This window comes from Scleropages formosus, chromosome 7, assembly GCF_900964775.1.
Source record: "Scleropages formosus chromosome 7, fSclFor1.1, whole genome shotgun sequence".
Classification (NCBI taxonomy): domain Eukaryota; kingdom Metazoa; phylum Chordata; class Actinopteri; order Osteoglossiformes; family Osteoglossidae; genus Scleropages; species Scleropages formosus.
The window spans coordinates 8,105,361-8,119,590 of record NC_041812.1 but is presented as its reverse complement, the minus strand read 5'-3'; the positions used below and the strand labels follow the sequence as shown (position 1 = coordinate 8,119,590).

Sequence of the window (14,230 nt, the reverse complement as noted above, 5' to 3'; positions counted from 1 at the left end):
GTTCAGAGGGTTGTGTGTGCTGAGTTTTTCTTCACCTCTAAAACTTGAATGCAGTATTATCACAGTTAATTTCCTACTGTTTCTGGGGTTCTGTAATATGCTGAAAAGTGGCAGGATTCTTGGGTACACTAGTCCATTGACAAGGCAGCTGGACTTACTGGCAACACTGTTTTGTATTTTAAAAAAGCCTGCTGATCAATAGTGCCAATAATGGAAAGGAAATCAATAACACTGTGGTCCTCCACACAGCCAGTGGTATTTGTACCCCGTTGCTATGCGACAAAAACCCACCATCCAATAGCATTAAAGGAAGCTCAGCTTCTTGGGTCTCACGAGTGGTTTGTTTGTCTTTGGAAAGCAAAGACGAAGTGGCTTTAATTGCTTTTGCATTGCCACGAAAAGGTCACGGTGTGTCACAGTATCATTTATGTGCATTACTGGTCACCACAGAGAAAACCATTGTCATATTTCCATAGCAACCAAGTGGCAGTGTCAAGGGGTTTACTGTGTTTGTGTGTGTCGCATTGCAGTCCCCACTGCCTTGCGGGTGCATGGGTTCTCCAGTGGGCTGCCCCCCGGAATAGTCCCTGGCCCTCTGGGTTCCTCTCCAGCCCTCCCACTAGCCACTGTAACATTTACCCAACCTTTGGGGTACCAGACATCCAGCCCGGGAGAGCACAGTGAGTTTTGGACCTTGTTAGTCACATACTTTAGTTAACGTATTTGAATTTATACACCGATAAAATGAATGTGTCATAGCTGTGTTTCAGATATTAATAAAATTTTATTTTGTAGTTGTATGTGTATTTTTCATGGAGTAAATTCTTATTCATTGAAAAAATCTTGTAGCCTTTAGTCTATAACACTTATGTACTCACCCTTCCTTACTAACACAACCCAGCAACCCCGCTTCCCATGACCTCTGGCCCCCCCAAGAAGCGCCACCGTGGCTGGTACTCCGGCTCCCCTGTGCCTGTGCCCCCCACCGCTGTACATGTGCCTGCTTTACGCCCAGCTACGCGGCCCCCAGGTGAGAACAGGCTGCGGTTTTCCACATTCCCTACTTTATTTTACCTGAGAGTGGTTTTCCGAGACGGTTATATAGACTGTGAGCTAATCATACAGCACATTTCCATGATGATTTATTAAAAAATCCATACACTTACAGTGTCCATGCACACACCCAAACTCACTTGTTACTTTCCCTTATAACCCATTCATTCCACCTTGGAACAGTTAATTTTCCTTGAGTTGAACATCACACACACTGACAGTAAATCTTGGCTATGCATGTAAATCTGTCTTCAGTTCTGTCAGCAATACAGCCACAATTTGTTGTATGGTCCTTTTCGGTTCTCATTGTTAGACACATTTTCCAATTTTAGGACTCCCAACTATTTCATACCGGTTTTCGGGAGATGGTCCAAGTTATCAGGAAAAACCAAAAAGCTGAATTCAATTCAATTAACAAAGAGGGACTGAGAGGGAATGAACATTTCAGGTGGTTCAAGGTTTGCAGGGTCTTTCTTGCTCTCTTCTCTCAGTTCCTCATATTGGACCAGAAAGATCTGATCGATCACTGTGACATAGTGGTTTTTCATGGTGTGCTCCACAGATGTACTGTATTGTTTTTTTTGGCAGCTCCAGCTCCGCCTCCAAAGGGAGGATACTGACCTTGGGACTGTAAAAGTCGAAGTGCTGTCTTTGGTGTGTTAAAATATCTTTGTGTGTTTTGTCAGACTCTCTGTTGTCAACGCCTGTACTTCTGTCTACGTCAGCCATCCTGCAGCCTCAGCCTGTGGCTGTCGGAGACACGGTGATCGTCCCTGAGAACCTGCTCAACAACTCTGGAGTCCGACCTGTCATCCTTATAGGTACAGGCTGGATAATGGGCTGCACGCCCCTGTTAAACCACATCTGAGTCATTATCTTAGGACTCATTGTTCCAGCTCTGCATCGTCTTCTCTCTGTGTGAGGTGTAAATACAAAGTGTGTAGTGTAAATCAGAAGCGCGTACGACAATATAAGGACACATGTACTCAAGAACACAACGTAGTGCTGTTGTCCTAATTTTTGCTTTAGATTCCTTGAACTGATCTCAGCCAAGTTTTACACCTTGTTGCGATGTACGTCTACATTCAACACATTTTTCTTCAAAATGCTGTACAACTCATAGTAAACAAAAGTGCATTTCACCAACAAAGCTTTAGATGTAGACGACTGTCGAAGCGCAGCCGTTTTCTCCAATGCAACCCTTTTCAACGGTGCATATTGCCAAGTGGCTGCATATACAATTGACTTGGAATACTGAGGTGATAGTGACAGGTGATGAGATGCAACAGACCAGAGGCCATGCATAGTGTGTGTGTGTGTATATGCAAAGGTTGAGCTCAGCTGTGTTGCTGTTTGGGCTCCAGGCTACGGGGCTTTGCCGTACTTCTACGGCAACGTGGGGGACATCGTGGTCAGTCTCTTGCTGGTGAGCTGCTACAAGGGCGGCCCGCTGAGTGAGGGGTGCCTGGAGGGCCTGGGCAGCAGACAGCCGCTCAGCGTGGAAGACATGGTCCTGCTCACTCTCCAGTACTTGGTTCAGCTAGGCAAGTCCCGCCAACAGGACCGAGTGACAGCGCTATCATCCAATCACTGCTTTAGAGAATGAATATCTAACCAGCAGTTGCTAAGATAGGCTGAGCCAGACAGTTGGTGTTCCTGTTTACTTGTAATTTAATTTTTATGTTCATGAACCCTGGCAGCATGGCGAGGTGTTATGCTGAAATAGACACAACAGATCCACGTTACCCACAGCATCACAGCCTCAGTGTTTTACTGTGCAGGACACATCTCTACACTCGACAGCCTTGAATGCTGCCTCCTGTTCCTGAAGCTCATCTGTTTAGTTGTCTTACAGCTGTCACTCTGTCCTGTCTGTCCTCTCTTGCTTTCCCACATAAGGCCCAGACGAGATCCCTCTCCAGGAGGAGTTTGAGCAGATAACACGCCGAGCCATGATTTGTGGTCCCCCTGCTGCCCCCGTGCCACCCTCCCAGTTGCCCTGGCTGGCCCGCCTGGCTGCCAGCGTTTCCGGGGGCTCTGTACAGGTCCTGGTGGCATCCCGCTCCCTGGGGGAGGGCATCGGGGATGCGCTGCGTGCCCTAGGGGAGGGTCCCAGCCCACTGCGGCGACCAGACTATGTGGCAGTGGTCTGTGTGACGGAGTCGCGTGGGGTTGAATTCTGTGTGCTAGTCCTGGGTGAGTCCCAGGGACACCTTCATCCTCATAACACTTGGGAAAAAATCAGGAATGGTCACACCTGACCGGAAATTTAAAAAAGAAAAAAAAAAACAGCTGCATGAATGGTTAAATAATTGTAAGTAGCTTAACAGCGTAAATCGCTATGGAGAAAAGCATCAGCTAAATTAAGTAATGCAACGTGTATATATATATATAACCAGGTGGCCCTGTTGTATAATATAATTGATGTCTGTCGTCCAGGGAAGTACCAGTCACGCGCCCTTGCCGAGAGCATGCTCACTACCACCGAGTTCCTGAAGGAGATCAGTTATGAGCTTATCACTGGCAAGGTGGCTGCCTTGGCATCCCACTTCAAGACCACCTCCCTGGGTGAGTTATTTCATGCCTTCGGCTCTTTTCCCGACACATCAGAAAACACAGTGCGGACTTGTGTTTTGCGCGTACTTGAACTCTTGTTAACTTTTACCACGGTGAAACGAACCAGCTGTGCAGTGAGTGGATGGGCAGTTGCTGGGGAAACGTGGTTTTCTGACATGGGACTCCTCTGGCCGGGACTTTGCAGGAGACAGCCTGGACAGACAGTTGGCCAGGCTTCAGCGGATACGGGGGAAGCAGGGTGAACTTGACGATGGCGTCCACTTCCAGGAGGCTGCTTCCATGGAGCCTGCCCCCAGCACTGGTGAGAGCCCAAAGTTTTTACTGATGAAACTTTATGCAGTTTATTAAGTATATAGGTGTACTGTTTCCTAAAAAAAGTAATAGCAATATACTGTATGTATTACTGTGTTTGTTACGGTTAAGTTAGTCTTATTTTAATTTATATACATTACATATTCTTGTGAGACCAAGGCAAAAAAAAATTTGGATGTATTTCAAAGATTTCTACAAATTTATCCAAGCACCACCCCCAAATGTATACTATCATTTAAAAGAACACATACACACACACACACACACACACACAGTCTGAAACCACTTGTCCCAAGCGGAGTCACAGCAAACCAGAGCGTAACCCGGCAACATAGGGCATAAGGCTGGAGGGGGAGGGGACACACCCAGGATGGGACGCCGGAACTGCCGCAGGGCACCCCAAGCAGGACTCAAACCCCAGACCCACTGGAGAAAAGGACCCCGTCAAACCCGCCACGCCACCGCGCCCCCCTAAAAGAACAAATGTCCTATATAAGGTTCGTTAGGCTCAGCATTGTAGCATGTACAGTTTTGAGGAGACACTTAAAAAGTGTATGCCCTCTAGAGTGGACAAAAATTAATGGCTGGGTCTCAAGACATTATTACACAATAACTGTGTTACACTTAAAGATATGTTACACAATAACGCTTATGCTTTCCCACAATGCACCTGGCAGACCCGATGAGCGACGTGTTCCAGATCTACCCCCCGCAGCTGAATGTAGCACGGCGCCTCCTCTCTCAGGTGTGCTCCATCGCCGACACAGACAGCCAGCACCTGGACTTGGGCCGCTTCTCTAAAGTGGACTTCCTCATCCTGGTGCCGGCCTCGCAGGTGCTGGTGCACCAGACCGCGCATCGCGTCCGGCAGTCTGGTGAGCAGGACACAGGCCGATACACAAGTCTGACGTTGTTATAAATGCTGAAGTCAATCTTAGGCTCCCCTTTACTGACTTACCTTTGAAATGCTTGTTTTGATTTGCTGGAAAGCTTTTCTGTAATGTCTGAACGGCTAGATTCTTTCATAGTGGAAACCTGTTGCTTGGCCTCTCCAGGGGTTCTCGTGGACCTGGGAATAGAGGACCCCAGATCTGCCCGGCAGAAGTCGGACAAATACGTGGTGCGCCTGGACGGAGACGTTCATGCCAAAATGGAAGCCTTCATGAAGAAGGTCAAGCAGAACCCTTACACTCTGTTTGTCCTCATCCATGACAACGCCCACATAGACCTGACCAGGTGAGGTGCCGCTACGGTAACGGTCATACGGCTGTGGTGTGATGATACTGCAAAGGATGGGGGAGCTTGATAACAGTCATCAACAGACTTTGTACAGCTTCTGTATTCATTCCATATATTTATTGTATTATTTCACTCTTGCATTCTATGACTTTATTATTTTTGACCATTATTTAGTTGGCACCTTTCTCCAAAGAGGCTCTGTGTTAAGCCACTTACAATGATTTACCCATTTATACAGCGGGGTAATTTTTACTGCAGCATTTCAGGGTAAGTATCTTGATGAGTTGTATTACAGCTGGAGCAGGACTCAAAAGACTACTCTACCCTCTGCCCCATCCATCCACTTGACAAAAAAAAAAAAAACACCTTTCAGTCAAAACCCATAATCAAGTGATGGTTTGGTTAAAGTAAATTCTGCCACAGCTCTGAACATGGTTCTCAAGCTGCATCTTAGAGCTCATACTCCTCAGTGCACCTCGGATTTCAAACTGCTTTTCCTCCACCCCACTCCCCCCATAGTGCTCTGTCAGGCTCCATCGCTCACGGCGAGCTCCAGGGCCTGGCCGATCGTGTGGTCAACTGCCAGGAAGTGCTGGATGCAGTCAACCTGCTGGTGCTCCAGGTCAGCAGCTTTCCTTTCACACTGCAGACCCGACAGTCCCGCATCGATATCCACAACGAGGTTCACTGGGCAGCAGCGGAGAGCCAGGTAAGTGTCTGGTAAACCTCTAGCACGCCAGCTAAGGGGAAGCGACATCGCTCTATGTAGTTTGTTTTCCAGATGCTGTTATCCGGAGCAGGGGGTGCGGTGGCGCAGTGGGTTGGACCGCAGTCCTGCTCTCCGGTGGGTCTGGGGTTCAAGTCCCGCTTGGGGTGCCTTGCGGCGGACTGGCGTCCCGTCCTGGGTGTGTCCCCTTCCCCCTCCGGCCTTACGCCCTGTGTTGCCGGGTAGGCTCCGGTTCCCCGTGACCCCGTAAGGGACAAGCGGTTCTGAAAATGTGTGTGTGTGTTATCCGGAGCATTTTTGTTATTAACTGAGACACTTCTACTCCTTCATACACCTGGATATTAACTGAGGCAGGTCCATGTCCAGTATGTACGTAAAGGTAAACAATCAGACCCCCACCACTGTTTCTCCCTGCCACCTTTATGTCAACAGAATAGATAGATCTTTGGAACTGACAGTAAAATTTTGTTTCATTATATTTAAATGAGACAAATATCATAGCTCTGCTTCGTTTGTCTTTAAGGCGGAGCTGGGATCTGACGAGCTGCTCTATTTCGGGCTGAGCGACTACAGCTGCTCGCTGCAGTGGGGCGTGGCCAGTCCCATTCTCCGCTGGGACGACTCCTTCGAAAAGATGGTCAACGTCCTGCTAGACAGGTGGGTGCCTGTGCCGTCAGATGAACATGTCATGTTATCTCTGCGATGCACATTGTCAGGTGCTACCTTAACCGTCGTTCTGCAGGAAGAACATCTGATTGGTGGGTTGCTTGATTGATTGCACTTAAATCCCTGCCCAGGCACCCCCATTTGCACAGCATGGTGATCCGCAGCTACCTGCTCATTCAACAATACACGGAGGCTATCATGGCTGTGGCTGGTGCCCCCTCCTTGCGCAGCCACACCACCCCAGAGACCCTGGCCATCACGGAGGAACTGCTGACTGGGGCGAGGGCCAGGACTGGGCGTGGCTCCATGCTGCTGGTGCGAGTGCCCTCCCTGCAGCTGGCCATGCTGGCGCGGGAGCGGCTAGAGGACGTGCGCGACCGACTAGGCCTGCACCTCCACTTTGCTGTGGTGCTGGGGGGGCCGTCGGCCGAGATCACCCTGCCTCCGGCCTTTGTGGCTCGCCTCAAGGTGTGTGAGATTGGGGAGCGGACGCAGGGGGGCGGGGTCGCGTATTAGGTGTGGATTCAGTATGGGAGGCTCATGGAACCAGAAGAAACCTGGTCTGTGGCGTAATTTAATTTTTAGCGTTCCTCCTAATGATTCATTTACTCTGTGCTGGGCTCACGCTGGTCTGATGTGCTGTCTTACTAGTTTCAAGTGGTTGTTTTGAAAATGTGTCGCAGGCCTGGCGTGGCTGTGAGAACGAAGACTGGGTCCCACGGACCTATCAGGACCTGGAAGGGCTGCCCTGCATCCTCATCCTCACTGGAAAGGACCCACTGGGGGAGAGCTTCCCCAGGTAGCACCCCCCTGCCATTCTTATTATCTGTTCATTTAACTGATTCCTTTCTCCAAGGAATTAACTCATTATCCCTTTCACTGACACATCTCCAAACCAATTTACAATGTTAAACAACTTACAATTATTTACCCATCTGGGTAATTTTACTGGAACAATTAAAGGTAAGTACCTTGATCAAGGGTGTTACAGCTGGAGGTGGGAATCAAACCTGCAACATTTGGGTCTAAAGGCAGCATCTCTAACCACTACACTATCAGCTGTCCCCATAATGTGTGGCTTTGTATACAGCTGGGTAATTTTTATCTTATCAGTTCAGGCTAAGTTACTTGTGCAGGGCTTCCGCAGTAGGAACAGGCATTTGAACCCTGGTCCATTAATTGTTACGCAACAGTCATAACCACCGTGTTACCCGTTGACCCTTATCACCCATCTTATGTTTCAGTAACCACATAAGTCTAGTCCTATACACATATGGTAACTATATAAGGTGTTAAGAATTTCAATCCTGACTGGGAGTTTTGTGCTTCTGGATTAAACCGCGTTGTGTGGGACTTTGGTTCCAACGTTTCGCTTCTCCTGTTGGAAGCATCGTCAGGGAGCTCCCTCCCTGACGATGCTTCCAACTCCCCAACTTCCAACAAAACTCCCAGTCAGTTGACACCAACCGCGGAAGCCTACGGGGTTTTGATTTCAATCCTTTGAAATTGGACTCGTTCTGAGTTTGGCTGAAAACTGTAGCACTTGAATACATGATAGGAAAATTGACCATGTGGTCCCCTCCAAAGCAGTGGGTGCCTCCTAGTGGCCAATGTGTAAAATGTTCCCATATTGCTTTGTATTTCCGCACCCTGAAGAATAAGTTCTCCAACGCCAGAGTTATCGATTCGGACCTGAGGGTGGAACTCGGAAGGCAGTAGTGAGTCACCGCGCCTCCCCCCCGTCTGTAGGTCTCTGAAGTATTGCGACCTTCGCCTGATCGACTCCAGCTACCTGACACGCACGGCGCTGGAGCAGGAAGTGGGGCTGGCCTGCTCCTACGTGTCCCAGAGATCTGCAGCCCCGGGGAACCTGGAGCCCACAGAGTCCACTGATACGGACCCTCAGGATGAGCTGAGTGTGGACACCAAGAGCCCACAGAGCAGCAGCAGCAGCAACACTGCCACCTCTGGTGGGTGTGGTCTGCCTCCTCCAAGCACCTCCCACTTATACCTAGAGCCCATGGGGAATGAGTGCAGGATGCAGAGATTTTCACAAACTCTGCAATAATGGAGTTGGGAATTGCTTTCTCCTTCTCTCACCCGCCCTGTTCGTCTTTCCCAGGTTCTGCCACAGAGAACGCAGTGAGCTCCTCCAGTGCTCCAGACTTCTCCCAGAAGCCCTCCAGCTCCGCCTGCTCCAGTGAGACCGGTACTGCCGGGCAGGGGGAGCCACTTGCTCAGGAGTGTGATTCTCAGGGGAGCTCTCTGGACCGTACTAAGACCACACCCGTGCCTTCATCCTCCTCTTCTTCCTCCTTCCCCAACTCCCCCTCCGACTGCCCCTCCTCATCCACCACCCTTCAAGCCCTCCACCCCGTCTGCCCTGCCCCTGCCTCTCCCCGTGTGGTCATCCTGTCTCGAGCCGCCCACGGTCTACTGGCGGGTGAGCCGGGGGGCCGTCTGCCTTCGTCCTCCCTGCTTCCACATGCCGATGTGGCCTGGACAAGTCCACTGCGGCCTCCCCTGGCCCCCGATCTCCCTGGGCCCCAGCAGTCCCTTTACTACCGCCGGTGGTCCAGCGCCCGCCAACACCATGCTGACTACAGCAACCAGGTAGCCCCCGATGGCTTGGCCCCCCCGCACCCTCGCCGACTGCTGCTCAGCGGACCCCCGCAAGTAAGAGAGCCTACAATTACAGCATCCTGGAGTCATTGGCCATAAACTGGCATGATGTAATGGGTCATCTAATACATCGGTGCTTCTCTCTCACTGATATGGCTGGTTGCAGATTTGATCATTTTTACGCCTATTCATTTAGCAGATGCTTTTCCTCAAGTGATGCACAACTCAGAGTGAACAAAATGTGTCAAGAGGCACCTTAGACACAGAATTATCAACACACAGCTTGTGTGTCCAATTCTACCATGTTGCTGGTTCACATCCCTTAAGTGCTGCCTATAGAAGTGACATTCAAACAGTAAATACGTAAATTATCACAGCACATGGTGGTTCATGTAGCTTTCAGGAGATCAAGGAGAGAATTGACTCTGAAAGAGATGGATTTTAGACCCTTCTGGAATGGTGGGAGGGATTTAGCAGCCCTGAGGGACAGAGGGAGTTCACATCACATTGAGGCTGAAACCAAGAACTGCCAAGCTTTTACTTTTGACCGCTTCACAATGTTACCACCAAGTGGAGAGTGGAGGAGGGGCACAGTGCTATTGCTGGGATATGGGGAGCGGTGAGGTCCTGTAGGTATTTTGACAGCCCTTTTTCGCATTGGCAGTAGCCTAATGATGTTTCTATGGCTGTAATTAGTGAGTACAGAAGAAGCATCATGGGATTCCCTGGGAGGAATATGGTGAGAGTAGGAGAGCAGTTGGATGGTCTGTGTTTCATACTCGCATGGCTTTTCCAGGTGGGGAAGACTGGTGCCTACCTGCAGTTCCTGCGTATCCTGTTCCGCATGCTGATCCGCTTACTGGAGGTGGATGTTTACGACGAAGAGGAGCTGCAGATTGGTGAGGAAGATTGACTTTCCACACGCACACACAAGGAGGTTCACTAATATATTCTCTGTGTTTTACAATGCACTTGAGCTGTTGCCTGTTTATTGACGTTTACTCGATTTTCCCCCTTTCCTAGATCTGCCAGAAGAGTCGGACGTCAAAGACACGCAGTGGCCCGATGTGGAAGTTTTCCAAAAGATGCCCTTTGACCTTTGCCCTCGCAATCCCAAATTCAGAAGGGCCAGCCCAGTGTACTGCAAAAACATGCCGAAGACCTTGAAAGATACAGGTGTTTGTTGTCTGACGGATGATTTTCTCCCTTTTCAGATAAATCAGTTCCCATTTCTGTAGTTTAATTTATTAATAATAATGAAGTATTTTAACTTCTGAATTAATTTTTTATTTTTTTTTCTCTCTTGTGTCTGCTCACAGACCACAACCTGGATGGCAAAGAGGATACAATGGCCAAGCGAGACACCGTATCAGTAATGCTGACCCAGTTTGCAGCCCACAATGCATTTCATCACTGTGAAGAGTGTCACCGCTACAGCGAGAGCAGCCCTGCTGCCGAGGTCAGTGGGTCTGTGTTTAGAAATTGCTGCTTTCGAATTATTAACATTGGGAATGTGAATATTAAAAAGTCATATTTTAGTTTGGCTTCAGTTTAGTTATAACTGGAAATGTTTGGGCACAGATGAATCTGAGCTGAATTTGCATTAGAAGCAGAACTGAGCTTTTGTTTTGAATGAACATTGCTTCGAAATGCTGACTCTGTGCTCATGTGTGCGCATGCACGTGCACACACTCATATCCAGGTGTCAGACTGCATGGTCCACGCATTCTCCTTCCGCTCTTCGGGGCTGGGCGAGGAGGTCAAGCTGCACTTCATCATCCCCAGATCCAAGGAGCAGTACTTTGTGTTCAGCGCTCATGACAGCCACCTGGAGAGCCTGCGCCTGCCCCTCACCTCGGACCCACTGCCAGTATGTGCATATGTGTATAACTGCTTTACCCTCTTTTCTGTATCATGCTTTAACACTTACAGTAGAACATGATCAGGTCATGGCAACATAGAGACAGAAATAATATACTAAGAAACTGCAAACCCATCCACATACATAATAATAGGGCAAAGCTTTCAATATTTCACAGATATGATGATATGTTCCAGAAGGGTGTCCGGGCATTCCAGAATTCCTTTGAATTATGACACAGATAAAATGTTAAGTTTTCTGGTGGAAGAAAGGTTAACACTTATTTACAGAGGGAAGTTCAGGTGTAAACTAACAATAAAATGAATTTCATTGCCAATTATGTACATAAGGCTAATGTTCTGTAACATCATAAAAAAAAAAAAAAGAATGTGGGCTCTGATTTAACAATAAACAGAGGGAGAAAGTCAAGCACGTTCTAACCACGCTCAGTTGCATAAACTCTCATCCACATCATTGTTACTGTTTTGGGGAACAGCTTAAGGCAGCCCTTAATTTACACCTATTGCTCTGTGTTTATGGGACACTTTTCTCCCACTTACATCAATTTAGGTGTTAGGTTTGTACACTAAGCTACTATAGATGAATCACCCATTTATATAGCAGTAATTTGGGTAATTACCTTCATTAAGGATACTGCAGCAGCTGGAGGGATTCAAACCCAAGTCCATCCGAATACAAAGTCACAGTGTCTTTCTCTAGTAGTCCTTTTGGCACATTGGATTGTTGGTGGTGTTCAGTGTGTCATTGTGTTTGGTCAGTCTTGTCCTGTTGGTCTGTGTGTTATGATGTCAGGGTCTTGGTGTGTCCAGTGTGCTGGAGTAACTGTGTTTGTCTGTCTGTCTGATGGGGACAGGACCCTGGACAGATAAAGAGCCCCATCTTCACCCCCACCACGGGCCGGCACGATCACGGCCTGCTCAACCTCTTTCATGCCATGGAAGCAGCCCCCCACCTGCACGTCCTGGTTGTCAAGGAATACGAGATGCCGCTCTATAGGAAGTATTGGCCCAACCACATCCTTCTGGTGCTGCCTGCTGAATTCAACAGTGCTGGAGTGGGTCAGTACCTGTGAGAAATGCTGAACTTTCTAGTATCTGGTTTCATATTAAAGAGTTATGGGTTTTGATCAAGGATTTTAAACCCATATGTCTAATGATGTCACCAATGTTCATTCCGTGGCTCCCCCTAGGGGCGGTGAGGTTGATCATCAAGGAGCTGTCTTGCCACAACCTGGAGCTAGAGCGGCAGCGTCAGAAGGAGCAGGGGGTGTGGCCCTTTGTGGTGATGCTGGACGACTCCTGCGTGCTTTGGTACTCTCATCGCCCCCAAGAGAGCGACAGGTAACAGGCGAGCCGCCGCTTCCACTGGAGCACCTGAAGTACACATTAGCACAAATGTGTCTCAATGCAGATATATCACCAACAAAACTGCAGCTGTGTGTTAACTGTGAGCTGGCCTTAATTTAATAACAATACAAGGGAGATAATTTGCATAAATCACTCCTAAACAGACTGGCTTGGTGTCTTCATAAATACCTTCAATGGTGTAAATTGGTCATCAACATAAACTCGCTGCAGTCTTTTACACAAGTGATATTATCTGTTTAACTGATACCTTTGTCCAAGGTGACTTCCAAGATCACAAAATTACACATTTTCATTTAGGTGATTTCTTTTCTTAAGCCACTTATATTTCTACAGCTGGGTGAATTTAGTTTGAACCTGCAACTTCTGAGTCCAGCAGTAGCTTTAGCCACTGCTCTACTGCTGAGAAGAATTTTAATGGCTGTTATACAGTAAGTACAGAGAGAGAGAGTAGAATGTGATGGCATAACCTCCTGCACCACCCCCACCCCACCCTCAGTCACGCAGCCAAGGCCACCAACATCTCCCTCAAAGCCGTTCTGCAGCACATGGAGGCCACGCCCAAGGTGACCCTGTACGCCGCCTGCGGGATCTGCACGTGGAGCAACAGCCTGGCTGCAAGCTGCCCCTCTGCCCCCTTCTCCCGCTGCCACCTCCAAGACCTGGTCATGCTCAATGTAGATCTGACACAGAATGTGCCATATGACCATAACAAGTGAGTGGGTGGGGTTTTACAGAGCTACACCTCAGCGTGTTGTTAGAGGGCTTTTTGAACATTTCCGAAATTATACACTATTGTAATCTGTTGTTCTAAGAGCATCTGCTCCTTTGCAGCATATTTAAAATATTTTACTGTATGTTGCTGTTTCATTAATGATGACAAGGAATATAATATCTTAAGAACACTTAATTTAAACCATTTGGGTTTTGGTCCAATCCACTCCTCACCCCCCTACCCCATCTCCGCCCACAGGTACAGCTGTGAGGAGGTGGATTTCAATCTGCGTGCTCACAGCAGCGGCCTGCTGCCCTGCCGGTTCAACCACTTCAGCATGATGAGGAAGCACATCCCCGCTGGTGGAAGCAAGGGCTTTCCAATCCGGCCCAGGCTCAGGGTGCTGACCTTTGACCTTTCACCATTCATGGTGACAGAGCCTCTCCATGCCCCCACCTGTCCCTCACTGCTGTACGTCCTTGTTCACAGGTATCAGAAGACCCCACCTCCCCAGGACCTGCCCCCTTAAGCCCTTCCCAGTATGTGTGTGCCCCAGACAGCGAGCACACCCCTCTGGATGCCCCATCCCACCTGCTACTGGAGAAGTTCCTCCAGCTGCGAGGCCACAGGCTCTTTCCCAAGGCCACACCTGACGGCGGACACCCCGTGCTCTCTGTGGACAGCTACCTCAACATGGGTCCAGAGGTGAGCCGCTCTCAGCCGCTTGGAACAACAGGGCTCATTGGAGATGGAAGCTCATCCATCTGTTCCCTTTCTGTGACTTTTGATCTAGTCTCCTCTATGAGGACTTCAAATAAAATTTAGCTGAATTGATGTTCAGAGAGAAAACAGTAGTTGCCTTCAAAAGCCTGTTTCTGTGGCCCATTCTACAGAACCTTTCATTCTTCGCTGCCACTATAACATAACCAGAACTCTTAAATATGTCAAATATGATAATGTAATGCCACTCTTCATGTTTCTGATTATATTTATTTGAATTTTTTTTCAATATCTTAACCTTTTAGAATGTCACTTTTCACTTGATGGGTTGCAGCTCTGATTACGGAGGAATG

General features: G+C 48.5%; 1 protein-coding gene across 2 annotated transcripts in view; it reads left to right on the top strand.

Moving 5' to 3' along the window:
- Window positions 1-14,230, top strand: part of greb1l (GREB1 like retinoic acid receptor coactivator) — a 43,290-nt gene that overhangs the window by 26,907 nt on the left and 2,153 nt on the right. For both annotated transcript variants that reach the window (XM_029253580.1, XM_029253579.1), the window contains 24 exons: window positions 531-680; window positions 902-1,030; window positions 1,740-1,874; window positions 2,418-2,597; window positions 2,953-3,249; window positions 3,493-3,621; window positions 3,815-3,931; window positions 4,620-4,817; window positions 4,998-5,178; window positions 5,701-5,890; window positions 6,432-6,565; window positions 6,706-7,042; window positions 7,258-7,373; window positions 8,324-8,544; window positions 8,697-9,250; window positions 9,993-10,095; window positions 10,220-10,372; window positions 10,516-10,655; window positions 10,899-11,066; window positions 11,932-12,136; window positions 12,268-12,418; window positions 12,942-13,157; window positions 13,416-13,557; window positions 13,647-13,862. In XM_029253580.1, coding sequence (XP_029109413.1) covers window positions 531-680; window positions 902-1,030; window positions 1,740-1,874; window positions 2,418-2,597; window positions 2,953-3,249; window positions 3,493-3,621; window positions 3,815-3,931; window positions 4,620-4,817; window positions 4,998-5,178; window positions 5,701-5,890; window positions 6,432-6,565; window positions 6,706-7,042; window positions 7,258-7,373; window positions 8,324-8,544; window positions 8,697-9,250; window positions 9,993-10,095; window positions 10,220-10,372; window positions 10,516-10,655; window positions 10,899-11,066; window positions 11,932-12,136; window positions 12,268-12,418; window positions 12,942-13,157; window positions 13,416-13,557; window positions 13,647-13,862 — 4,562 coding nt within the window. The remainder of the gene's footprint in view (window positions 1-530; window positions 681-901; window positions 1,031-1,739; window positions 1,875-2,417; window positions 2,598-2,952; window positions 3,250-3,492; window positions 3,622-3,814; window positions 3,932-4,619; window positions 4,818-4,997; window positions 5,179-5,700; window positions 5,891-6,431; window positions 6,566-6,705; window positions 7,043-7,257; window positions 7,374-8,323; window positions 8,545-8,696; window positions 9,251-9,992; window positions 10,096-10,219; window positions 10,373-10,515; window positions 10,656-10,898; window positions 11,067-11,931; window positions 12,137-12,267; window positions 12,419-12,941; window positions 13,158-13,415; window positions 13,558-13,646; window positions 13,863-14,230) is intronic.